The sequence below is a fragment of the Capra hircus genome, chromosome 7 (genome assembly GCF_001704415.2).
Source record: "Capra hircus breed San Clemente chromosome 7, ASM170441v1, whole genome shotgun sequence".
NCBI classification, from domain to species: Eukaryota; Metazoa; Chordata; class Mammalia; order Artiodactyla; family Bovidae; genus Capra; species Capra hircus.
In genome coordinates this window covers 64,069,148-64,097,082 of record NC_030814.1, presented here as the reverse complement: position 1 = coordinate 64,097,082, position 27,935 = coordinate 64,069,148, and the positions used below count along the sequence as shown (strand labels likewise).

Here is a 27,935-nt window from a genome sequence, read left to right as displayed (position 1 = left end):
GAAAGATACTCAGCTTCAGGCATTTGTGAAGAAAGTCATAATGAGTCATCTCTTTAAGATAATTATGATTAGCGCCATCTCAATGAATGCCTTTTTTATGGTCTTGTGGACTGATTATAAAACAAGATACAACTTGTTCAGACTTTTTGAGGTAAGCAGACAAAATGGGTCCATTTCCTTCTGTTTTCTTTCTGAAACTATTCTAAGATTCTTCTTTTTTTTAATTCTAAGATTCTTAAGACATTTTGTTCAAAAATTTTTTATAGAAAAATTCTAAGGACTATTAAAATACACCTTAAAATCTGAGAGGATGGTGGCAGCAGTAGTAGCAGCATTTACATCAAAACTAGTTAACAAGAGGGACCTCCCTCACTGTCCAGTGTTTAAGACTGCACACTTCCTGTGCAAGGAATGTGGGTTTGATCCCTGGTCAAGGAACTAAGATCTCACATGGTACGCAATGTGACCAAAAAAAAAACAAAAACAGCAGCAACAAAAACTAGTTGCAAGAGATCCTTACCAAGAACCACACTGCATAGTATTAGCATCTGTAGCAGAGGAAGCAGAGGGAAGTCAATAAGTATTGAATAGAAGTTGATATCAGAGAGTGTGTTGCCTAATCTATTACTTGTAGGGTAACACAAGAGGTTCCTGCTGTTTATGAAGGGGCTAGAATGGTTCAGACCCTGTAGCTTTTAAAACTGACCGTCCAAGGCTACTTTCAATGTTAGAGTTCCGTACTTATGGGAAATATTGGAAGTGGAGTGAAAATTGAGTAGGTAAAAGACCCAGAGAAAGGAAGAGAGGTTCAGATAAAATTGGAAGAGGAAAACAGAACCAGGAAACCTCAAAAATCAAGCTATCATGTGTTAAGTCAAGAATAGATATTTTAAGTTAGAATCACACTTTCTCCTAAAAGTTCAGGAAAATTAATTTCATATAAAAAAGTATAATAGAAAAATATTGTGGTAAAATCCCATACAAAATTATAAGAACAAAAGAACAAAGTGGAGAATAATATCACTACAGATAATGAAAGCCCACAACAAAAACATGTTCACAAAACAGATAAAACCTGTACTCTTTCAGAACAAGGTAAATTTTTACAAAAGTGATATTAGGAAAGAAAAGAGTGAAGTGATAGAACTCAGGAAAGAATTAGAAATAAAATCATTAAAAAAATAAAGACCAAATTAGACTAAGAGCAATTAAATACAGCAGATAAGGACTTAGACATACAGGATTAAATGGGAGAAATAAAATTTTTATTTTATTTTTTAAATAAATAAAATCAGTAATTTTAAATTAAAAATCAGTAATAAATGAGATTAAAAAGAATTCAAGAGAAAATGATGAACATTGAAGATTGGGGAAAAACGATCCCACTTAAGGATAATAGGAATCTCTGAATGTGAAATAGAAACAGAAGCAAAGTAATGAAACAGAATAAACACTCAAATGTAAAAATCTAAGAAAAGTTATCTGAAATAAAAGAATTGAAACTATATATTGAAAGAGTACTCATTGTATATTGATAATATAGACTAAACAAACACCAGAACATATTCTAGTAAAAGAATACGAAGGAATCCCTTTGGCTTCCCTGGTAGCTCAGCTAGTAAAGAATATGCCTGCAAATGCTGGAGACTCCAGTTCGATTCCTCGGTTGGGAAGATCCCCTGGAAGAGGGATAGGCTATCCACTCCAGTATTCTTGGGCTTCCCTGGTGGCTCAGCTGGTGAAGTCTCTGCAATGCAAGAGACCTGGGTTGGATCCCTGGGTTGGGAAGATACCCTGGAGAAAGGAACAGCTACCCACTCCAGTATTCTGGCCTGGAGAATTCCATGGACTGTATAGTCCATGGGGTCACAAAGAGTCGGACACGACTGAGCAGCTTTCACTTTTGCTTTGAAGGAAAGAGGTGTGGGGGAAATTGTTAGCATGTTAGCTAAGAGGCTTATAAAGAAAAGAAAATTATTATTAAACTCTGCTGTGGTAATGCTTTATGCTGAACGAAAATGGGGCTTCCCCAGTGGCTCAGGGGTAAAGAATCTGTCTGGCAATGCAGGAGACATGGATCTGACCCCTGGTCTGAGAAGATCCTGCATGCTGTGGGGTAACTAAGCCCGTGCACGTGTTCTAGAGCCCAGGAATCACAATTACTGAGCCCATGCTCCTCAACTACTGAAGCCCTCCTGTGGCTCCACAAGAGAGGCCACCGCAATGAGAAAACTGTGCACTGTAATGAAGAATAGTGCCTGCTCTCCACTACCAGAGAAAGGCCTGCACAGCAGTGAACACCCCGCACAGCCAAAAATAAAGAAAAGAAAAAGGAGCAAAACATTTAAGATACTTTAGGGAAGAAAATGTGAGCCAAGAATCCTAGCTCCAGCAGAACTGACTTTCACGTTTAAAGGGCATAGACAAACTGTCATCAACATGAAAAAATCTTGACTAATACTGCTCCCATGAGCCCTTTCTTAGGAACCTATTTAATAAGGAATAAGTTTCAGCCAACTAAAATTATTAAAGAAGTATCAACATTGGAAAGGCAATGAACAGTAAAATATGTTTTTATTTATAGAACTAATCATAATCATGGGTTAACAAGGAGAGAATATATTACAAATGAATATATACTCTGACAAGATATAGTATTGATTAAAATGGGGAAGAATGGGAGAGTCAATGCAAAATTTTAAACCATTTGTCAGAGATCAACTTTCTGGTGATGCTCTTAGTATTACTCTGAGACTGTTGTGTGTGTAACACAGGATAAAGCAGATGAGTAATTGTTGGACAGTTTAATTCTGTTATCGTCAGTATTCTTGAGAACCAGGTTACTCATGGAAGAAAGGAAATATGATTATAATATAGACAATGTAAAACCCTGTAGTTTTGCATTTAAATTCTAAGTATCAATATAAATTCCTAAGATATTTTATAATTATCCATTGAGAAACCTAGAACACTGACCAACTTAACAATTATGCATCCTTAGTGCCCATAATGTGGTGTTGAAATACTGTTTATCACTAGAAGGAGCTAGGGATTCTTTGAGACATGGTTGATTGCAGGTTTAGGCCTGAAACTATACCAAATGAGCTCAGAATATCTTGTACACATAGCAAGGAAGCTATCAAAGATTACTGTGAGTAAAGGTCACTCAGTTGTGTCTGACTCTGCAACCCCATAGACTGTACAGTTCATGGAATTCTCCAGGCCAGAATACTGGAGTGGCTAGCCTTTCCCTTCTCCAGGGAATCCAGGGATAGAACCCAGGTCTCCTGCGTTGCAGGCAGATTCTTTACCAGCTGAGCCACAAGGTAAGCCCAAGAGTGCTGGAGTGGATAGCCTATCCCTTCTCCAAGAGATCTTTCTGACCCAGGAATCAAACTGGAGTCTCCTGCATTGCAGGTGGATTCTTTACCAACTGAGCTATCAGGGAAGCCCAAAGATTACTGGGGTCATGTCAGAAGGACTCAGGAGACAACTTGATGAGACTCCTGCTGGCTAAAGATGGGACTCTTTGAGCTTCAATAAGGATAATAATTACAGTGGATTTTTAAACTCACCAAATAATCTGTAAGTTTATAATGATACAAAAAAAGCTGATGGGTCACTTTTAGAAGGTGATACCTGGTGGCTCAGCAGTAAAGGATTCGCCTGCAGTACAGGAGACATAAGAGATGCAGGTTCGATCCATGGGTCAGGAAGATCCCTGAGGGCATGGCAACCTACTCCAGTATTATTGCCTGGGAAATCCCATGGACAGAGGAGCCTTTCCACGGGGTCGCAAGGAGTTGGACATAACTGAAGTGACTGAGAACAGCAGCACAGGGAACTAATACTTTATGTCAGAAACTGTTAAATTAGGGGAAGGAATCAAGCTTTCCTGACCTTTCTTATATGAGTTGTATTATTGCATAACAACACAGTAGATAAGGGAAACGTCTCTTTATAGAAATGTCCCAGTTAATAAAAATAAATGATAGAATTAAAATATCAGTTTTTCAACCGTGAGTGAATTACAGGATTTAGGCATTTTGAGCATTAGTGATCGCTTCCCTCATAAAAAGAAAGACAGCCAGACATTTTTTTGCCTCCTATAAAAGAACAGAACCTGTCATCTTACCAAAAAGATCAAACCTGGGACTTCTTTGGTGGCCCAGTGGCTAAGTCTCTGCACTCCCAGTGCAAGAGACATGGGATTGATCCCTGGTCAGGGAACTAAATCCTACCTGCTGTAACTAAAGACCCTGCATGCCACAACAAGGATCAAAGATCCCGCATGCTGCAACTAAGACTTGGCACAGCCAGATAAATAAATAATAAAAATAAACGTTAAAAGATCAGATCTGAATCTGATCAAGTCGTTTCAGCTAGCATCCTATTTCTGGGAAATAGAGGACAGAAGAATATAAGTGTGCAGTCAGCACAATTCCAGATGATGAAATTCTACAAGTCAAGTTGCCTGGTTTCTTCAACAAATAAATTTAAGGAAAGGAAGAAAAAAATGAATAGGAGACTTAAAAGGCATATCAAATTTTGAGAAAGCTTTTAATAAAAAAATGTGTTCTAGGAATGCACACGTGAGTTTCTATCTATGGAGACATGCAGGAAAGCGATCTCTATAAATACAGGGACAATGGTTGATTTGGGGGAAACGGAGGGAGTTGTGGTTGGGATGGAGCATGTGGACAGGCTTCTGGGATAGCTGGCAAGGTTCTAACTCTGGACTTAGGTGGTAGTTACAGGCATGTTAGCTTTGGAACAGTCCATTAGGCTATGTATTTGTGTGGTTCTATATGTGTGTTTTATTCTACAATAAAAAAAGATTGAAGAGGTACTTTTATCTTCATTTATGGTCAATAGCAAATTTCATTCTTGGTGATGAAAAGGTTTAACATCAACAGAATGTGGTGTCAGAGGTGGTGGAGGTGATGGAATATCCTAATCAGTGTCTTAAATGTGCAGTGTCCACTTGGCACAACTTCTGTGAATGTGTTGGTATGGCAGTACATTCCATACCAGCATCCCACAGAGTTTGGTCACGGATTGTAGAGCATCATGTCAAGTATAGGGCTCGGGTAAGGATCGGGGAAGAGATGAGTTGAGGGATCTGAATCCTCTGATTGTTCTCCAGAAGCCACAATGATTATTAAACATGCTTCGGTAGTGATCTTTGTTTGTAAGCCCAAGGGAGTTCTGTGCTGTGGAAAGGATGCAGACTTACACAGATTTGGGTTCAAGCCCTAGCTTTACTACTGTCTCACTAGATGTGAGAATTTGGGCAAGTTGGTTAACCTCTATGTGGTTCAGCTACATTTGTAAAATAGTATTAACACACACCTTCCAGGGTGGCTATTGAGATCACTGGAAATAATATGTATGAAAGCCCCTGGTTATCTATAAAACTGAGAAATTATTTACAGTCTTAGGGATCCCAGTGAAGATATGAGGAAAGCACGGAGAAGGCCCTGATCTGTTACCTCGAACTAATCTTGAGATTCTGTGCAAGCAGCAAATAAATTAAGGGTTGTAAACTTCTGAGGCATTAAATACATGCCCCAGCATACAGAGCCCCTTGGCAAGGCTGGGAGACTTAGGGATTTCAGGAATTTAAGGAATACTCTGTTCATTTATTAGCAGACCATTAAGATAACTGAGCAGAGAATTTGGTGGCCACACATGACAAAGTCATGTAGAATTAGTGCAGGAAATTCTCTTAAAAAAAAAAAAACAGCAACAACAGCAAAGCCCTAGGAAGAGAGGGAATACCTGATTTCCACAGTTTCCAATATTATATGGTTAAGAATGTTCAATTTCCAACCAAAAAAAGAAACGAAATTGTGATACATGCAGAGAACAAGAAAGTATGGTCTCTACACAAGAAAAAAAGTAAACAATAGAAACTCACCCCAAGGAAGCCCATCTGTTGGACTTACTAGACAAAGATTTTAATTGGCTGCTATGTTCAAAGAGCTAGGGAAAAAACCCACATCTAAAGAACTAAATGAAAGTATGAGCAATGTCTCACCAAAAAGAGAATATGAGTAAAGAGAAATTATTAAAAAGAGCCAAATAGAAATCCTGTAGTTGAAAAGTACAATAATCGAAATGAAAATTCCCTGGAGGAATTCAACAGCAAGTCTGAGGTAGTGAAAGAAAGAACTAAAGAGCAGAAAAACAGGTCAATTGAGATTTCCAGTATGAGGAACAGAAAGCAAAATGAATGAATAAAAATGAGCAGAAACCCATGATATACCATCAGACATACAAACATGCATGCAATTGCTGTCACAGAAGGAGAGGAGAGAAAGGATAGAATATGTGAAGACATAATGGCCCAAAACTCCCCAAATTTCATGAAAAACAATCTGAACATCAAAGACAATCAACAAACTCCAATGGGATAAACTCAGAGATCCACCTAGACACATTGTAAATAAATTATTGAAAGACAAGGACAAAGGGAGAATTTGAGACCATCATGGAGGAGTGATTCATTGCATACAAAGTATCCTCAATAAAATGAGTAGTTGACTTTTCATCCACAACTACAGTTGCCAGAATGCAAAGGATGTCATATTCAGAGTGCTTTAAAAAAGACTATCAAACTAGAATTCAAAATCTAGCAAAAACTGTTCTTCAAAAATGTAGACGCGCGTGATGCCAGCGAAAAGGCAGAGTAGGTAGCTTCAAAAATCCATCTGTTCACAGAAACAATTAAGAAGGAGAGAAAACTGTCAGGACTCTGGAAAAGAGCCAAAAGTTTACAGAAACTGAGTGAACATTGAGTCAAGAAGAAGTGAAGTGAAGTGAAGTCGCTCAGTCGTGTCCGACTCTTTGCGACCCTGCCAGGCTCCTCTGTCCATGGGATTCTCCAGGCAAGAATACTAGACTGGGTTGCCATTTCCTTCTCCAGGGGATCTTCCCAACCGAGGGATTGAACCTGGGTCTCCCACATTGCAGGCAGACGCTTTATCCTCTGAGCCAAAAGGGAAGCTAAATAGAAAGAAAGTCAAGAAAGGGGAACTCTAAAAAGATAGTAGGAAAACTTTGCAGCATTTTTACTTGCCTTTGGCCCTATCCCTCTTCATCAAGGTGATGGTCCTGAAGATGGCAGCTGGTGTTCCCAGAGTGGGACCTTGGCCCCCCTGGGTCTAGAAAGAACAGAGAAGATTTTTGTTCATTAAGAATTGTGTTTGTCTATTTTGGCCTATCAGAGGGCTCTCTGAAGGACTGGTCCGAAGCTATTTTCTTTATTTTGCTTAACCTGGAATTTTTTTTAGGGCAGAAAGTGGCTATGCATTGGGCATTTCTCAAAACCATTGAAAAGCAAGTGACTGATCCACTGCTCCCTGGAGCTAAAATATAGCACCTGAAGCAAACAATAGGCATGTTGAAAGCCTGAGAGGAAAATCCAGGGAGAGAGATGCTTTGGAATAAGAGAGCATTGTCTGCCATACATGTCCAGGGCAGGGCACATGCTTAGGAAAGACCTGAGAAGATACCAGGCTTGCACTGTAACTGAGCTTTGGGCTCAGCACAAACTCAAAATTAACACTTAGTTTCAGTTGTAAGTGGGCTGGTTCAACATGGAAGGAGTTCCTCAACAAAGAGGCCATTTGCAAAGATGAGGAGAGTTTTTCTTCTCCCTCTTTCTCTTAGTCCTTTCTCTTCCTTCTTTCATTCCTTCCTCTCTCTTTCTTTCCTTCTCTCTTTTTTCTTCCCTTTTCCCCTCTTTTTTTCCCTGAGTCATCTAAGAAAACCTCTGTTTAAATACTAATTGACCAGAAACTAAAGAAGAGACTTCAGAAGTCATGCATTACAAAGAATATGGTCTTTACAAAAGTCACTAAACAGACAACTACTATCCATGGAAAGCAACAAACCCAACAATAAGGAGAGGAAAGAATTTGATTTCCAGAGTTACCACATTGTAAATTTTTAAACATCCACTTTTCAAAAAGATATTCTGTTACACAGGAGAAGTAAACAGAAGCTGTCCCTGAGGACACACCAGACAAAGATTTTAAGTCAACTTTGTAAAATATGCTCAGAGAGCTAAAGGAATTCACAGGCAAAAAGCTGAATGTAATTAGGAGGACAATGTTTCAGCAAATAGAATATGTCAATAAAGAGAAATTATAAAAAGAAGTGAAACACAAATTTTGGAACTGTAAAGTATAATAATAAAAAAATTCGCTAGGAAGATCAAGGGCAGATTTGAGCAGCCAAAAGAAATAATCAGTGAACTTGAAGTCACATCAGCTGGACTTAGCCAGCTTAGGGAACAGAAAGAGAAAAGAATGATGAAAAATGAACAGTCTTAAGAGACATGTGGGACACCATAAAGCATATTAGCATTCACACAGTAGGAGTTCTAGAAGGAGAGGTGAGAAAGAGGAAGAAGGAATAGTTTATGAAATAGTGGCCCCAAAGTTTACAAATTTGATAAAGAATATGTCAAGAATCTTAGTGAACTCTGGGGAGAAACAAAGAGATCCACACTGAGACACACTGTAATCAACTATCAAAAGTCAAAGACAAAGAGAAATCTGAAAGCAGCAAGACAGAAGCACCTTGTTGCATACAAAGAGTCCTCAATAAGATTAGCAGCTGATCTCTGCTCAGAAACTGTGAGGAGAGAAGGCAGTGAAATGACATGTTTAAAGTACTGAAAGAAGAATATTGTCAACCAATAATTCTATATCCAGCAAAACTATCCTCCAAAAAAAATGAAGAAGAAATTAAGATTTTTCCAGGTAAACAAAACCTGAGAGAATTTGCTTCTGGTAGACCTGCTCTACAAGAATTGCTAAAGATAGTCCTTTAGGTGAAAATGAAATTAGACAGTAACTTAACACATTATTGACCAGGGGATTTTTGCAGAAACATAAGGTTCATCTAGTCAAGGCTACGGTTTTTTCCAGTGGTCATGTATGGATGTGAGAGTTGGACTGTGAAGAAGGCTGAGCGCCGAAGAATTGATGCTTTTGAACTGTGGTGTTGGAGAAGACTCTTGAGAGTCCCTTGGACTGCAAGGAGATCCAACCAGTCCATTCTGAAGATCAACCCTGGGATTTCTTTGGAGGGAATGATGCTAAAGCTGAAACTCCAGTACTTTGGCCACCTCATGCGAAGAGTTGACTCATTGGAAAATACTTTGATGCTGGGAGGGATTGTGAGCAGGAGGAGAAGGGGATGACAGAGGATGAGATGGCTGGATGGCATCACTGACTCGATGGACGCGAGTCTGAGCAAACTCCGGGAGATGGTGATGGACAGGGAGGCCTGGCGTGCTGCGATTCATGGGGTCGCAAAGAGTCGGGCACGACTGAGCTACTGAACTGAACTGAACTGAATGCCTACGGTGTTAATATGTCTCTGGTCAATAATGTGTTAAGCCATATGATGAAATAAAGGGCATTGATAAATGTAACTGCACAGGTAAATATGAAAGCCAGTATTGTATTTTGGGTTTGAAAACAAACTCCTCTCTTTTTCTATATGGTTCAAAATAATTATAGATAGATAATGAGCATGCACTATATTTAGGTGTGTTTTGTCATGAAGTGGAGGAGGGATGGAATTTATAGGAACAAAATTTTTAATGTGCTATTGAAGCTAAGGTTGTATTAATTCAAGATGGATTGTTGGGACTTCCCTGGTGGTCCAGTGGCTAAGACTCCATGCTCCCAGTGCAGACGACCTGGGTTCTATTCCTGCTTAGAAAACTAGATCCTACATGCTGCAACTAAGAGTTGGCATGCGAAAAGTAAAAAATTCTGCATGCTGCAGCAAAGATAGAAGATTAAGACCTGGTGCAGCCAAATGAATGAATGAATAAATAAATGGATTGTTTTAAATTTAAGAGGTCAGTTGTAATCTCGAGGGTAACCACCAAAAAACTAACTTTAAAAATGCAGAGAAAGAAGTGAGAAAAGAACCAAAATGATACACTACAAAAAAATCAAACACCAGAGAGAGCAGTAGTGGAGGAACTGAAGGACAAAAAAGATGTGACTTATGTAAAACAAATAGCAAAATGGAGAAATATTTTCTATCTTATCAGTACTTTAAATAAGTGAAGCTCTCCAATTAAGATAGAATTGATTCTAGAAAAAAAATCCAAATATATGCTGTCACTTGAGATTCAAAGATACAAACAGATTGAAAATGAAAAATGAAAGAAGTTACTCCATGCAAATAGAAACCAAAGGAGAGTTAGGTTGGATATACTCATATCACACAAAAAAAGACATTAAAGAAAGCTGTTACAAGAGACAAAGGGGGGTATTATATATTGACAATAGAGTCAGTTCGTCCAGAAGATATAATAGTTTTCTCAAGTACACATGAAGCATTTACCAGGATAGACCACATATTAGGCAACAAAACAAGTCTCAATAAATTAAAAAATATTGAAATCATATACATTATCTTTCCTGACAGTTATGGAATGAAACTAAAAATCAACAAAAGCAGGAAAACTGAAAAATCTCCAAATATATGAAAATTAAACCACAAACTATTAAGTAATAGGTCAAAGAAGAAATTACAAAGGCATTTAGAAAATACTTTAAGACAAATGAACATGAAAATAAAGCATAATGAAACTTATAGGTTACAACAGAAGCAGTACTCAGAGCAATATTTATACCTGTAAATGTCTGCATTATAACAAAAGAAAGATCTCAAATTAATAACCTAATTTTACACCCTAAGGAACTGGAAAAAGAACAAACTAAACTCAAAGCTAGCTGAAGAAAAGAAGTGAAAAAGGTTAGAATGGACTTCCCTGGTGGCTCAGTGGTAAACAATTCACCTGCCACTGCAGGAGACATGGGTTTGATCCCTGATCTGGGAAGATCCCACATGCCACAGGACAACTAAGCCCACTGAGCCTGTGCTTGGGAGCTGCAGCTGCTGAGCCCATGCTCCGCAGCTTCTGAAGCCTGCATGCCTTAGAGCCTGTGCTTTGCAACAAGAGAAGCCAGTGCAGTGAGCAACTCACCCTGCAGCTAGAGAGTAGCCCCCACAACTGGAGAAAAGCCCGCACAGCAACAAAGACCCAGTGCAGCCACACACACACAAGCAAAGACTGGCAAGACTCAAGTCCAGGGAGGCTGCATGCATTCTTTAATAATAATAAGATTAGAGTGTGAAACAAAATAGAGAATAGAGAGATAACAGAGAAAAGTCAATAACATAAAAGATTAAAGTTCAGTTCTCTGAAGAGATCCACAAAACTCATAAGCTTTTAGCTAGACTGACTAAAAATAAGAAGACTCAAATTAATAATGAGAGAAATGAAAAGCTGGGACGTTACTACTGACGTTATAGAAATAAAACATTTAATATGAGAATACTGTGAACACTTTGTACACCAATGAATTAGATAATCTAGATGAAATGGAAAAAATCCTAGAAACATATCACCTACCAAACTGATTTAAGAAGAAATAGAAAACAGACATACTGAAACAGACCTATAAATAAAGAGGTTGGATCACTAATCAAAAGCCTCGCAGCAAAGAAATGCCCAGAACTGGATGGCTTTGGTGGTTAATTTTACTCTGCATTTAAAAAACAACAAGCACCAATCCTTCTCAGACTCTTCCAAAAGTAGGAGAAGAGGGAATATTTCTGAATTCATTCCATGAGGCCAGCATTACCCTGAGACCAAAGCCAAAAACATCACAAGAAATAAAGAGACCAACATCCCTACAAATATAGATGCATTAATCCTCAAGATATATCTGAGCCCAGAAGTGTACTTAAAAAGGTTATATGCCACGACTAAGTGGAATTTATCCCAGGAGTGGAACGGTGGTTCAGCTCGGGAAAAGCGATGCATGTAATACATCAGTAGAGTGAAGGAAACAAAATTACCTCAGTAGATAACTGAAGAAGCATTTGATGAAATTCAACACCCTTTCATGGTTAAAAAAACAAACAAACTAGAAATGGAAAGGAAATTTCTTAATTTGATAATGGGTAATTATGAAGAAATCCCACAGCTAACATAATACTCAATGGTAAAAGACTGAAAATCTTTCCTTGGAGATTAAGAACAAGACAAATGCCTGTTTTCACCGTTATTCAACATTGCACTGAAAGTTCTAGCCAGAGCAGTTAGGCAAGAAAAAGAACTGAAAGTTATCCAGATTGGAAAGGAAGAACCAAAATTACCTAAATTTGACTTGATTTTATATATAGAAAATTCTAAAGAATACATCCATACACAAACTCAACTATTAGAGCTATTAAATGAATTCAGTAAAGTTGCAGGATACAAGATTAACAACCAAAATTTGTTGTATTGCTGTACACTAATAGGAACATTATGAAAAGGAAATTAAGAAAATTCCATTTACAATAGCATTCAAAACAATAAAATACCTAGGAGTAAATTTAGCCAAGGAGATGAGAGATGTATAAATTGAAAATTATAAAACATTGCTAAAAGAAATTAAAACCTAAATAAAAAATGTAACAGCATCCTATATTCATGGATTAAAAAACTTATTAAGAGGACTATCCAAAGTGAACTACAAATTCAGTTCAATTCCTGTCAAAATTTCAATGGCCTTTTAAAAAAAGAGATTTAAAACCAGATTCTTAAATCCATATGACTGTGAATAGCCAAGAAAACATTGAAAATCAAGAACAAAAGTTGGAGAACTTGCATTTTCTGACTTCAGAAACTTTCTGTGTTGGCTTATTCTCTAAGTTGTGTCTGACTCTTGCAACCCCATGGACTGTAGCCCACCACGCTCCTATATCCATGGGATTTTCCAAGCAGGAATACTGGAGTAGGTTGCCATTTCCCTCTCTAGGAGATCTTCCGGACCCAGTAATAGAACTGAGTCTCCTGCATTGCAGGAGGATTCTTTACTGAATGAGCTATGAGGGAAGCCCCTAAAAAACTTACAGAGATATAATAATGAAAAGAGTGTGGTACTCACAGGACAGATACAGACCTATAGAATAGAGTTGACATTCTAGAAATAAATCCAAATACCTATGGCCAATTGACTCTTGACAAGGGTGCCACAACCTTTCAGGGGGAGAAAAATAATCTCTTCATCAAATGATGGGGGGGACAACTTGCTATCTACATGCAAAAGCTGTGAGCTGTCATTCACGGTGCTGGTCGTCGGGTTGGAAAGAAGCAGCACAATGATGTAGGTAATGTAACTGTCCCCAGACTGCTCTGGGCGTCATTTACCAGATAAAGAATCCTTCTGAATACATTTTCTGGAAAGATAAGCTGCTGGTTCTATTGCCGAAACAGAAATGCCATTCCCATATTTTCTGTCATGTTGAAAGCAATGAAACATTTTTATCATGATTAGCATCAAATTTATGAAATAAAATGATATGGAAATAGAAAGCATCTATTTAAGAAGAAGCTATGAGCCATGCCATGTAGGGCCACTCAAGACGGATGGGTCATGGTAGACAGTTCTGACAAGGTCCACTGGAGAAGGGAATGGCAAACTACTGCAGTATTCTTGCCTTGAGAACCCCAAACAGTATGGAAAGGCAAAAAGATAGGACACTGAAAGATGAACTCCCCAGGTTGGTAGGTGCCCTATATGCTACTGGAGATCAGTGGAGAGATAACAGAAAGAATGAAGAGACAGAGCCAAAGTGAAAACAACGCCTAGTTATGGATGTGCTGGTGATGGAAGTAAAGTCCGATGCTGTAAAGAACAATATTGCATAGGAACCTGGAATGTTAGGTCCATAAATCAAGGTAAATTGGAGGTGGTGAAACAGGAGGTGGCAAGAGTGAACATCGACATTTTAGGAATCAGCAAACTATAATGGACTGGAATGGGCGAATTTAACTCAGATGACCATTATATCTACTACCGTGGGCAAGAATCCCTTAGAAGAAATGGAGTCGCCATCATAGTCAACAAGAGTCCAAAATGCAGTACTTGGGTGCAATCTCAAAAATGACAGAATGATCTCTGTTCATTTCTAAGGAAAACCATTCAATATCATGGTAATCCAAGTCTATGCCCCAACTGGTAATGCTGAAGAAGCTGAAGTTGAATGGTTCTGTGAAGACCTATAAGACCTTCTAGAACTAACACCCCAAAAAAGATGTCCTTTTCATTATGGGGGACTGGAATGCAAAAGTAGGAAGTCAAGAGAGACCTGGAGTAACAGGCAAATTTGGCCTTGGAGTACAAAATGAAGCAGGGCAAAGGGTAACAGAATTTTGCCAAGAATACCAAAATCAGATTGATTATATACTTTGCAGCCAAAGATGGAGAAGCTCTGTATAGTCAGCAAAAACAAGGCTGGGAGCTGACTGTAGCTCAGATCACGAACTTCTTGTTGCCAAATTCAGACTTAAATTGACGAAAGAAGGGAAGACCATTAGACCATTCAGGTATGACCTAAATCAAATCCCTTAAGATTATACAGTGGAAGTGACAAATAGATTCAAGGAATTAGATCTGATAGACAGTGCCTGAAGGACTATGGATGGGAGGTTTGTGACATTGTACAGGAGGCAGTGATCAAGACCATCCCCAAGAAAAAGAAATGCAAAAAGGCAAAATGGTTGTCTGAGGAGGCCTTACAAACAGGTGAGAAAAGAAGAGAATCAAAAGGGAAAGGAGAAAAGGAAAGATACCCATCTGAATGCAACTGTATAGGCCATGGGGTCACAAAGAGTCAGACACGACTGAGCAAACTTCACTTCAAAGAATAGCAAGGAGACATAGGAAAGCCTTCCTCAGTGATCAATGCAAAGAAATAGAGGAAAACAATAGAGTGGGAAAGATTAAAGATCTCTTCAAGAAAATTAGTGATACCAAGGGACCATTTCATGCAAAGATGGGCACAAAAAAGGATAGAAATGGATGGTATGGACCTAACAGAAGCAGAAGAGGTGGCAAGAATACACAGAAGAACTATAAGAAAAAAAATTTAATGATCCAGATAACTACAATGGTGTGATCACTCACCTAGAGCCAGACATCCTGGAATGTGAAGTCAAGTGGGCCTTAGGAAGCATCACTACAAACACAGCTAGTGGAGGTGATGGAATTCCAGTTGAGCTATTTCAAATCCTAAAAGATGATGCTGTTAAAATGCTTCACTCAATATGAAAGCAAATTTGCAAAACTCAGCTGTGGCCACAGGACTGGAAAAGATCAGTTTTCATTCCAGTCCCAAAGAAAAGCAATGCCAAAGAGTGCTCAAACTACTGCACAATTGTACACCTCTTCAGTTCAGTTCAGTTCAGTTGCTCAGTTGTGTCTGACTCTTTGCAACCCCATGAATCACCGCATGCCAGGCCTCCTTGTCCATCACCATCTCCCAGAGTGTACCCAGACTCATGTTCATCGAGTCGGTGATGCCATCCAACCATCTCATCCTCTGTCGTCCCCTTCTCCTCCTGCCCACAATCCCTCCCAGCATCAGGGTCTTTTCCAATGAGTCAACTCTTCACATGATGTGGCCAAAGTACTGGAGTTTCAGCTTCAGCTTCAGTCCTTCTACTGAACACCCAGGACTCATCTCTTTTAGGATGGACTGGTTGGATCTCCTTGCAGTCCAAGGGACTCTCAAGAGTCTTCTCCAACACCACAGTTCAAAAGCATCAATTCTTCGGCGCTCAGCTTTCTTCACAGTCCAACTCTCACATCCATATATGACCACTGGAAAAACCATAGATCAGTGGAGAAATAACTCCAGAAAGAATAAAGGGATGGGGCCAAAGCAAAAACAATACCCAGATGTGGATGTGATTGGTGATAGAAGCAAGGTCCAATGCTGTAAAGAGCAATATTGCATAGGAACCTGGAACGTCAGGTCCATGAATCAAGGCAAACTGGAAGTGGTCAAACAGGAGATGGCAAGAGTGAACATCGACATTCTAGGAATCAGAGAACTAAAATGGACTGGAATGGGTGAATTTAACTCAGATGACCATTATATCTACTACTGTGTACTCCTCTTTCACGCTAGCAAAGTAATGGTCAAAATTCTCTAAGCCAGACTTCAGCAGTATATGAACTGTGAACTTCCAGATGTTCAAGCTGGATTTAGAAAAGGCAGAGGAACCAGAGATCAAATTGCCAACATCCACTGGATCATGGAAAAAGCAAGAGAGTTCCAGAAAAACATCTATTTCTGCTTTATTGACATCAGAGCTTTGACTGTGTGTATCACAACAAACTGTGGAAAATTCTGCAAGAAAAGAAAATACAAGACCACCTGACCTGCCTCCTGAGAAATCTGTATGCAGGTCAAGAAGCAACAGTTAGAACTGGACATGGAACAACAGACTGGTTTTTCCAAATTGGGAAAGGAGTACATCAAAGCTGTATATTGTCACCCTGCTTATTTAACTTATATGCAGAATACATCATGGCAAATGCCAGGCTGGATGATGCACGAACTGGAATTAAGATTACCTGGAAAAATATCAATAACCTCAGATACACAGATGACACCACCCTTATGGCAGAAAGCGAAGAAGAACTAAAGAGCCTCTTGATGAAAGTGAAAAAGGAGAGTGAACAAGTTGGCTTAAAACTCAACATTCAAAACTAAGATCATGACATCTGGTCATATCACTTCATGGCAAATAGATGGGGAGACAATGGAAGCAGTGAGAGACTTTATGTTGGGGGGCTCCAAAATCACTGCAGATGGTGGCTGCAGCCATAAAATTATGACACTTGTTCCTTGGAAGAAAAGCTATGACCAACCTAGACAGCATATTAAAAAGCAGAGACATTACTTTGCCAACAAAGGTCCATCTCATCAAAGTTATGGTTTTTCCAGTAGTCGGGAATGGATGTGAGAGTTGGACTATAAAGAAAGGTGAGTGCCAAAAAATTGATGCTTTTGAACTGTGGTGTTGGAGAAGACTCTTGAGAGTCCCTTGGACTGCAAGGAGATCTAACCAGTCTATCCTAAAGAAAATCAGTGCTGAATATTCATTGGAAGGACTGATGCTGAAGCTGAAGCTCCAATATTTTGGCCACTTGGTATGAAGAACTGACTCATTGGAAGAGACCCTGATGCTGGGAAAGATTGAAGGCAAGAGGAGAAGGGGATGACAGAGGATGAGATGGTTGGATGGCATCATTGACTTGATGGACATGTATTTGAGCAAGCTCCGGGAGTTGGTGATGGACAGGGAAGCTTGGTGTGCTGCAGTCCATGGTGTTGCAAAGAGTCAGACACAACTGAGCCACTGAACTGTACTGTTCCTTGGAAGGAAAGCTATGACAAACCTAGACAATGTATTCAAAAGCAGAGATAGCATTTTGGTGACAAAATTCCAGGTATGGTTTTTCCAGTAGTCATGTACAGATGTGAGAGTTGGAACATAATGAAGGCTGAGTGCCGAAGAATTGATGCTTTTGAACTGTGGTGCTGGAGAAGACTCTTGAGAGACCCTTGGACTGCAGAAAGATCAAACCAGTTAATCCCTAGTCAACCCTGAATATTCAGTGGAAGGACTGATGCTGAAGCTGAAGCTCTAATACTTTTGCCACCTGCTGGGAAGAGCCGACTCACTTGAAAAGACTCTGATGCCGGGAAATATTGCAGGCAAAAGGAGAAGGGGCAACAGAGGATGAGATGGTTGGATAGGATCACTGACTCAATGGACATGAGTTTGAGCAGACTCCAAAAAGTGAAGGACAGGGAAGCCTGGAGTGCTGCAGTCCATAGGGTAGCAGAGTCAGACACAACGTAGCGACTGAACAACATTGTAAGTAATCTAAAAATGTTTTAAAGTATGTGGGGAGAATATGTGTAGCTTGTATGCAGATACCATGCCATACTTTATAAGGGACTTGAGCATCCTTGGATTTTTTTATCCGTGGGATAGTCCTAGAACCAGTCCCCTGGGAATACTAAGGGACGACTTAGTATAACCTTCATGCCAAAACTACACAATGACAAAATGAAAAAGGAAAATTATGCCCAATATCATGAACTTGGACATTATAATCCCAAACAGAATATTAGGAAACTGAAGTTTTAAAAATATATGAAGAAGGTAATATATAACATTGCCAAGCTGGGCTTTTCCAGGAATGCAAGTATTAGAAAAATCTAGGTATTTTATTAACTAGCTTAAAATACTAAAGGAGAAAAAAGTCCAATAAAATCACTTTAAGAGATGCATAAAACAGTTTATCTTGAGTATCTTTCATGATAAAAATTTATCAAACTAGGGATAGAAAGGATTTGTTTTAAAGTAATTAAGAGTACCTATGAAAAACCTGTATCAAAGTTCACACTCAATGGTGAAATTATAACAGCATTTTTTTAAAAGCTGTAGTCCAGTTATTCTTGACAAGATTTGTATCAGTGTCTTAGCCAATGTATAATACAAGGAAAAGGAATTAAAAAAATTAAGAATTAGAAAGAAAGTTTTAAAAGACTGTAATTATTCACAGGTGTTATGATTTCTGCATAGAAATCCCCAAAGAATCTGGAATAGATATAAAGTTAATACAATTAATAAGTTAATAAAAAATAAAGCCCAGAAAATTTGGTAGATATATGATTAAGAAATAAAATATATTTAATATATCAGCAACAAAAGACACAGCACTTCTTATAAGATACAGAAAGTGTTAGAGGCAAATCTAATAAAAGTATTGTGAGGTTTTTAAAGAGAAAGAAATATATAAAGGTTATTAAAGAAGATGTAGAGAAATGGAAGGATATATTAGGTCATGCATAGAAAGACTCAGTTTCTTCAAGATGCAGTCTCCCCTGGTTAAACTATATAATATCAGTGCAATTCCAATAAGAAATCTGGCAGGATTTTTTATGGGTTTCCAAAAGCCAATGCTAAAATTGAGATGGAAGAATGAAAGAAAGGAAAACCAAGATGGTTTTTAAAGTGAAAAGGGGAGAAGTCTTTCTGTAAGGCTTTCTATAAGTCTTTCTGTAAGGCCTGTTAGTAACTAAGCAGGATGAAATGCATGAATAGACAACACAGATAGACAAATAGACCAGTGGAACAGGACACAGTACTCAGAATCAGACCTGGCTTGGATGAAAACCTGGCCCCTGACAGATGGCCCTGCAGATGAGTGGTGGAAGACAGTTTCTTCATTAAACAGTACCTATGGAGGAAAACACTCCAGTTGAATCTCTACCTTCCAGCATACACAGCTAAAGACCTAACTTGAAAAGTGAAACTTCAAAATGTTTAGAAGAAAATGTAAAAGATTTATATGATCTCAGGAGGGAAAGAAATTTTAAGGTATGAAATATATAAGCAATGAAGGAAAAGTTTGGTTAATTTGATTCCGTTAAAACTTTAAACTTGTGTTCATCAGAAGATCATTAAAGAGGTGAAAAGATAAGTCAGTGTAGGAGAAGCTATTTGAAACACATGTAGCAGGTCCAGCAAAAAATCTGGGGACAAATTAGGAACAACGGGTGATCAGGCAGAGGGTGACTACTATGAGGGTCTGGGAGAAATCACTCCAAGGCAAGTTGGTAATCTGTATCTCGATGTACAGGTAATACACATAGATGGTAAATAAGATAGTAGTGAATATCATTTGATCACCGATTGAGGCAGATTAGAATCTCCAGGCACAGCAGAATCTTAGCAAACAGGAGAATTCCCTTTTGGGCGCTCCAGCAGCTGGGAGCCCGAGGGGTGCTCAGAACTGGTGTGCTGTGGGCAGGAGTCCCTGGGGACACGGAGGATCTATTCATAGGTTCAAGGACACTGTACCCCCAACCATCTTGCCTGTGCACTGGCTGAGAGGAGGGCCCAGGGGCATAGGACCTCAAGTCTGCTTTTTAAGTGGCCCTGTATTTTTGCTCAAACTTTTTGTGCTTTTATAGGTAAAAAATTACAAAGAAGCTGAATATCACCCAATGGGTAACTAGATTAAAAAATTATAATATTTTCATAAGTGGAATTGCTAAATAGTGGGTAGACTCTAAACTAGGTTTACATATGTCAACATGGATGAATCTTATAATTTTAAATAAAAAAATTTCCCAAAGGATACTTTAGTATATATGCAATTTATGTAGTATATGAAAGATGCAGAACCATACCATATACTTTTAGGGATACATATGTGGTAAAAGTATAAAATATATGAGCAAGGCATACTCCAGATTTGAAATAGGCTTGCTTTTGTGGAAAGGGAAGGGGATTTGATCAATGTTCTGCCTGTAATGGTAATATTTTATTTCTTAAGCTAAATGGTAGTATATGGTTGTTCATTATATTATTCTTTTACATCTTTTTTGTGTATCTAAATGTTTCATTGTAGTTAACAAACATAAAAGTGTATGCAAATGGTTGCCATGTGGAGACCACAAATATAAGTGTACAGGACAAATAACACCACCAGAGGCCCTAATGTAATCCAAATGGATAGTTGTGGCTTGAGCTATGATTTCCAGTGATAGCATCTGACATGTTTAAAAGGTGGTGTATCTCAAAACCTTTTCTATTTCCCTCTAGAAACTTTCTAGCCCCCCCCCCCTTCAACCCACCGCAAACTCATCTCAGTTAAAGGCATCAGCATTTACCCAGTTGCTCTGTGTGAGGAATCTTCCGTGCCTTCTGTACATCCCTGAGTCCATCAGAAAGTCCTGTCCTCACTGCTTACAGAATCCATCTGGAATCTGTCCTCTTCTCTTCAGCGCTGCACTGTCCCCCAGTCCAGTGCAATCTAACCCAGTCTCTTGCCTGAGTGATGCTAGAATTAATTCTTCTACTGTCTATCATCTCCATCCTAACTTGCCTCCTAGTCGCTATTCCCGCCAGCTTCCCCACACTGTCATTTCCATGGAGATCTCTTAAAACTGTAAATCAGTTCACGTCACTTCCTTGCTCAAGCTCCAAGGCTCAGGTTGAAGTTCACAGCCTTCCCCAGGCCTGCCAGGCCCTCCGTACACAGTTGGCCTCTCCACCTTCATCTCCTGCTCTGCTCGCCCCTTTCTGTTCCAGCCACTCTGGCTCTGCCATTCCTTCCTCACTTTAGGACGCTTGTGCACGCCCCTGGGAAGTATTCTAGATTTTGTTATGGCTGCATTCCTGGCTTTAGCAAGGCCTCCACTCTTCACCTTTTCTAAGTAGCTGTCATGACCGCCCCTCCCCACCTGACCAGTCCCTTTCTCCCTTGTGGCCATTTCACATTCCTTCCTGTGTGACGATATATATGTATTTGTCTAAACCTTCATTTCTGTCTCTCCTACTAGACTGTCCGTTTCATAGGGGCTGGACATTTTCTGTCTCATTCATTGTTGTGTTTCTTTACGATAATAAAAAACTTAGATGCCTCAAAAAGTGCGTTTTGGTAAAATAAAATCCCCTGGAATTGTTCATACATCAGAAGAATTTGAATAAGGTTGTTTCATAAGGTGAAACAGTTGAAAATAAGCAGAATATTCTTCAGAAGCAGATTAGTTAACTGATTTTAAGTAGGTGTGATAATAGAGTAAATATAAGTAGATGTGTGAGTAGTTCATCTCTGTTCATCTGGGTATTAAAGTTGGCCAGAAGGCTGTTGGAATCTTCTCTTTGGGAGCCTTCCTTTCGTGTTGCCTGATGTATACTTCCCACTGGGCCTCGATAGTCATTCTGACGGTCAGTCATTCCCAAGCTCTCTGGGTCGAGGCCACAGGGTAGGGAAGACTCAGAAGGAGAAGGGAATCAGGCACGCTGTGTCCACTGTGTGTCCGGGACTCTGCCTGGGTTTCTCTGTCCTGTGGCTGACTTAGGAGCATCCTGCCCCTGCCAACACATGCCCCTCATCGGGTGGCCCAGGCGGGGGAAGGTGTGCAGCTTGGTCTGACCCTGCCACCCTTGCCGCCCTGCAGGTCTCAGAGCTCATCTTTGTGTCCATCTATAGCTCTGAGTTCTGCATGAAACTCTACGTGGACCCCGTCAACTACTGGAAGGATGGCTACAACCTGCTCGATGTGGTCATTATCATCATCATCTTCATCCCCTACAGTCTCCGCAAGATCAAGGGCAAGCACTACCCCTACCTCAACATCGCCGACGGTGTGCAGTCCCTGCGCATCCTCAAGCTTATCACCTACAGCCGCGGCATCCGGGTGAGTGGCCTGGAGTGCTGCGGCTCTGCGAGTGCGGGCGATAGGGCCCCGATGAAATGGTACTTCCGTTTCTCTCCTACGGTGGTTGAGTCCTCTTGTGTGGGAGGTTGATCTTTACCTGTTTTATCTCATTTCCCTCTCAGACGATTCTAGGAAAGGTGTTAGCCATGTTTTACAGAGGAAGAAACTGAGACCCACAGTCACTCAGCAGTTAGACACTGGAGCTGAGCGTTGAAAGCTGTTCTGACTCGAGCCCATCTCCTCTTTCCCTCTCTCCCGTGCTGCAGAGTGACTGCTTTTCTTATGGTCCAGACCCTTTGGAGTATGTGCCCAGGAGCCTCCAGCTCTTTGATGGCTCTGGCCACTCACGTCTTCCCCCAGAAAACTAAAAGTCTGCAGCTTCTCTTGAGGGGAGGGTCTCATGACTTGTTCAGGAAGCTCTGGAAGTCCTGCTCCTGCTGGTGGCCGGTCTTTACTTGGCTCAGTGGTGTCAGAGCGCACTTCAGAGGTGGCCCAAGCACGCCCTCAGGCGCTTGTCCTGGGCCCAGTGTGTTTGCCCGGGCTCTGCTCAGGCCCACGCTTCTCCGGGAAGGGGCTTTTTTGGACCTATTGGCCGTGCAGACCTCACCTACACGCTGCATCCCACTGGTGCGTTCTTTGTGACTTCTTACCTCTTTAATCTTGGTAATCTTGGGAAAGAAGTTCTGTTTCTCTTGCAGGAGTGGAGGCAGCATTTTTTTTTTTAAACATCTCAATTCTTTTGGAATGAATCCCCAAACACTGGTTTTCTTTCTCCGAGGAGAGGAGGGAGGTGTGGGGTGGGCATTTATTCCTGCAGGCAGCTGCCAGACTGGTCTGCATGCAGGGCAGCCCTGGTGCTCCTTGGCTGTCTCTCTGCTTCACACTTCACCTCGAACTGTCAGAACTTTACTGTCTTGGGTCCCAGCTCTACCAGTACCTCCTTTTCTATGTTAATAGTTTATTGGCTTAGAAAAAAAGAATTTTTGCAGTTGACAATGGTGGCACAATGCAAGGGGCTGGAGAGTGGGTTCCAGCCCTGCCGGTGTATCACAATGTGACTGTGGACGAGACATTTTGTTTCTCTGAGCTTCTGATCCTGCATCTTGAAATAGGAACATCTCCCTACCTTGACAAGGTATCAGGGACAGATCTAGGCAACTGAACATGTATATGCAAGACTCCAGGGCAGGGAGAACGAACAATGAGGCGTGGGAGATAAGACCAACACCCATGTCATGGACGAAGACTGAGATCACAAGATGAAGACCTGCCTGTGAGATGGGGCCCAGAAAACCTGGGAAGCCCCACTTCTCTGAGCCCTCTTCATTCCTGTTTCCAAGGTGGCTCCCCTGCTCCTCCTGGACCTGGAAGAGCATTCAGGGCTGGCCCTCAGCTGAGGAGCAGGAGCAGGACACCCTGGGATGAACAGAGGCAGGCTGGGTTCCAGTAGAGTGCTCAGGGGTGCTGATGGGGCAACTACCCGGGCCCTGGGGCAACACAGGCGATCCCCCCATGGGTGACTGAGCGTGGAGGCCGTGCCCTGGTGAACCACTGTTAGATTGCTCCCGCCCTCAATCTGGACACTGTTCCCACTCGTTCATTCAACCATTTATGGAGCATCTACCATGTGCTAGGCAAGGCATCAGGTACTGGGGCAGCTATGGTTGGGACAGGCTGAACCGCTGTCCTCTGAGCCCAGCCCAGCCGGCAGCCTGACCTAGCCCTTGTGTCTCTGCCTTGTAGACACTCATCACTGCCATGGGGCAGACAGCCTACACCGTGGCCTCCGTGCTCATCCTGTTCTTCATCCTAATGTACATCTTTGCCATCCTGGGCTTCTGCCTGTTTGGACTTCCAGAGGGGGGTGACATGAATAACTGGGGGAACCTGGCTTTGGCCTTCTTCACCCTCTTCAGCTTGGCCACGGTACCATGTTTGGGAATAGTGGCAGGGGTTGGGGGCAGGCAGGGGCCTTGAAAGGGGACTGGCAGCTGGTGCGAGTGTGTGGACATGCTGGGCCTCACTTGGGGTCTTTCCCACACTCAGACACTTAGCTGGGGTTGGGGGGAAGCTGAGGAATGGCCTCCCAGGATTAGGCACAGGCCAGCACCCTAGCCAAGAGTCCATCACTGACTCTAATCTTGTGACTCCCTACCGCATTCTTATTTGCCCCACGGGGTGGTAAAACTTTTTAAAAGTTCTCAAAAGATAATTCATCCTAATTGAAGTGTAATTTAGAAGGAAAACCCACATCACGAAGCCTTTTGGGGAATAGGCTGTCACAAATCCATGCAGAATAAGTCTGCAAAACCTGAGTCTCAAAGTCTAGATTCTATTGGGTTCTGGCAAGATTGAGGTCTTTTCCAAAGGAGGGCCTGGCAGAGGGGCAGTGTCTCTTGGGGAAGGCTGGAAGGCCTTTTGGAGAAGAGCCCTTAGGGCACATTGGCCAGAAGTGCCCACACCCAGTGATGCCCTGCATCTCCAGGCCAGCCTGTATGCACTGGAGTCTGTGGATTAGGGGGTGTGATGTGGAGGGGCTGATGTGGAAGAAGAGCCAGCCTGCTCTTCAGTAGGGCCAGGGCTCCCCTAGGGCAGGTGAGCAGGAGCCCTGCCCCCTGAGCCTGGGCACTTGCCCTGCCTGCACAGGTCGATGGCTGGACAGACCTGCAGGAGCAGCTGGATGCCCGGAATTTGATTCTGAGCCGTTCGTTCACCATCATCTTCATCTTGCTTGCCTCCTTTGTCTTCCTCAGCATGTTTGTGGGTGTGATGATCATCCACACGGAGGTGAGGTGGCGCTTGTAAGGACTGGCGGGGCGGCGGGGTGGTTGTTGGTTAAGTGTGGCAGGTGGATCATCTCTGAGCCGTCTTGCTCCGGAAGTGGAAGGGAGGGGGCCAGGTGGGCCCATCTCTATGCCGGAGCAACCCTTCTCCCTGAGCCCTCCCTCATGATGGTGGCCAGTGGGACAGGTACTTGGGAGGTCATTGCAGCTGCAGCGGGCAGCTTGAGTTGGGGGCTGGCCCTGTGAGGGGGTCCTCCTGCTGAGGGGCCTGAGTGGCAGTGGGAGACTGGGGAAGAGGGAGGTGGGGACAGTGCACAGGGATAGCCCTGCATCTTACCTCCATCCTCCTGCCCTCTAGGACTCCATCAAAAAGTTTGAGCAGGAGCTGATGCTGGAGAGACGCATGAACCTCATGGAAGAGAAGCAAGTGATTTTGAAGCGGCAGCAGGAAGAGGTTGGCAAGCTGATGCAGACCCAGGTAGGCTGTCTCCGTGGGCAGGCAGACAAGCAGAAGACAGTCAGGGCTGAAGGAATGGTCAGGAAGACGGGCCTGGGGGCTGGGGTGGCAGGCGGGTGGCCTTAGGCATCTGTGCATTTGGAGAGTCGGCTGCCCACCCCTCTCTAGTTTTCAGAGTCAGACTGTGTTCTCTACCTGTTTGTATTTTCTCTGGACCTCTTCAAGTGTTGAGTGTTGTGATCATACTATTTCCCTCCTTCATGGGCATCACTCCATTGCTGGGCCATTGACTATAGCCCACCAGGCTCCTCTGTCCATGCAATTTCCCAGGCAAGCAAACTGGAGTGGGTTGTCATTTCCTTCTCCAGGGAATCTTCCTGACCCAGGGACTGAACCCAGGTCTCCTGAATTGCAGGCAGATTCTTTACCATCTGAGCCACGAGGGAAGCGCTAACATTTCCCTCCTTCATGGACAACACTCCATTGCTGGGCCACTGGCCTGGAGCAGTCTTGTTCCCAAGGATTCACTGGGTGCCAGGCAGGCTCCATTCCCATTCGCTGAGCGGGGGAGGTCACAGAGGCCCTGACAGGTGTTACTAACCTCAGTTTTTCTAAACTGGAACAAGAATGAGCTCAATGGGCTGGAGATGTTCTGTCAAGCATGATACAACTGTGAGGGCTGAAGTCCTCTGAGCTGCCTGGAGTGCCCAGCCAGGTCCTGAACCACTACCCCTTTCTCCCCACGAGGCCAGTGCCTCTCTCCTCAGCCTCCTCTCCGAGGTGGAGACATCCCCCTGGTTTGCGTGCCTGAGACTTGTCCACAACAGGGTGAAATGCTGAGCCGTGCTCAGGCTATCCCAGTTCCTTCCATGTCACCTGTCCTCATAGTGGCTCACCAGGTGACCCCAGGCAGTGGGGTCCAGGCCCAGAAGGGGTTGGGGTGACCTGTGCTTGTACTCAGGACTCATCTTGGGGCCAGGGTCAGGCCTCTGCCTGCGTTCCTCGTGGAGGGTCCCCGGGTCTTCGTGTAGCAAGACTCTCATCGTCTTGCTCTGTTTATGCTCCTCTCTCTAGAAAGATCTTGACCACAAGAGTTTCACTGAACTGGTGGAGAAGTTTAAGAAGACTTTACGGCACACTGACCCCATGGTCTTGGATGATTTTGGCACTAGCCTGCCCTTCATTGACATCTACTTGTCCACCCTGGATAACCAGGATGCTACCATCTACAAGTCAGTCCCAGCTCCGCTGACCCTGGCCCATGGGCCCTGGTGGGGTGCTGGCTGATGTGCAGGGAAGGCAGAGCCAGGTCTTTCTTGGGGGGTGTGCAGGGGCTGGGCTGCTGTATGGGCAGGTCTGCTGCTGGTGGGGGGAGCACGGCCCATTGGTCCTCCTCAGTTTAAAAAACTGACCTGTTTTTAAACATTGCTTCCTTTGATTCTCCAAGAGCACCTCACCAAGCCCTTCTCAGTGGGGCAGAGGAAAGACCTCTGGCTGCAAGTCAGAAGCTGAAGCTCCTGACGTGCTTCTGTTACTGCTTCCTGTGTGACTCTGGCCAAGTCTTTGTCCCTTTCCCACCTGTCACAGGAAGGACTGACACTAGGAAAGCAGTGTGTGTGAAGCCCGGGGCTGTGCTCAGTGTGAGTTAGCTGGGGTCACACTGGCCATTACTGCAGGAAGAAGAGGGACACAGTTGTAGACCGGAGGGGGTCTAGGAGTGCCTGGTGTTGGCCCAAGAGTAGATCTGGCAGTGTCCAGGCAGCCCTCCGGCAGTCACTTCACTCAGCCCAGGAGTCTGCTATCTCCAACCTAACATGGGCAGTGAGATAGCTTCCTCCCGAAGCCCAGGGACCCTGGCCAACCTGGCCTTCCCACCCAGCCCAGTCTGGTTCTCAGGTCCCTGCTCTTTCCTGACCCACACCTGCCAGGCACGGTGGACATGCAGGTGCAAGCAAGCAGTGGGCAGGGCCGGGTGGAGTGGAGCCCACTGTGAGCTAAGGCCCTCCTCCTCGATTCCCAGGCTTCAGGAGCTGTACTATGAGATCGTGCACGTGCTGAGCCTCATGCTTGAAGACTTGCCCCAGAAGAAGCAGTCCCAGTCCTCGGAGAAGGTCGATGAGAAGTAGCTGGATGTGGGCACCCAGCCACCATGGGCCTCGCGGGCTGTGACCCGCCTCCCCTCACCGCCCCCCATTAAACACATGTTTTCTGAGTTGACCTCTGTGTGGCTGCTGCTGTGATCGTGACATCTGTCCACCTTTGGGAGCTGACCCGAGTCGGTGCCCATGAAGTCTGATTCCTCCTCACATGACACAGCGAGGCCTTGGGAATGAGGAGTGGGGAGAGAGGAGCTCAAGGCTCACCCTGCCAGAGGCCACACCTGGGGCCCACGCTGGCTCTCCCTTCCCTCGGCCCCCGCAGCCAGGTCCCACTGGGCTCCTGGGAAGGCCACCTGGACCCTGGACTGAGAAGGGCCTCCCACAGTCCCATGAGAGAGCATGGCTCCTGTGACCTGGTGTGGCCCCACTGGCCCAGGAAGCTCTGCTGGCTCGCCTGTGTGGGCACCC

General features: G+C 42.9%; 1 protein-coding gene across 2 annotated transcripts; it reads left to right on the top strand.

Moving 5' to 3' along the window:
* On the top strand, nt 1–27,562 carry CATSPER3 (cation channel sperm associated 3). Of its 2 annotated transcripts, XM_018050360.1 has the most exons (7): nt 1–151; nt 21,868–22,107; nt 23,872–24,054; nt 24,775–24,915; nt 25,270–25,389; nt 26,443–26,600; nt 27,389–27,562. In XM_018050360.1, exons 1-7 carry the CDS (start codon nt 41–43, stop codon nt 27,492–27,494), a joined length of 1,059 nt encoding a protein of 352 aa, XP_017905849.1. In that variant the 5' UTR covers nt 1–40; the 3' UTR covers nt 27,495–27,562. The 2 variants fall into 2 exon arrangements, with proteins under 2 accessions (XP_017905849.1, XP_017905850.1); XM_018050361.1 differs by lacking the exon at nt 23,872–24,054.

Excerpts from the sequence above, each read along its gene's own strand:
- CATSPER3 (XM_018050360.1), top strand. The coding sequence starts at position 41 with ATGAGTCATCTCTTTAAGATAATTATGATTAGCGCCATCTCAATGAAT. Across the intron at positions 152-21,867 it reads ACTTGTTCAGACTTTTTGAG|GTCTCAGAGCTCATCTTTGT; the intron begins GTAAGCAGACAA and ends GCCGCCCTGCAG. Across the intron at positions 22,108-23,871 it reads CCTACAGCCGCGGCATCCGG|ACACTCATCACTGCCATGGG; the intron begins GTGAGTGGCCTG and ends TCTGCCTTGTAG.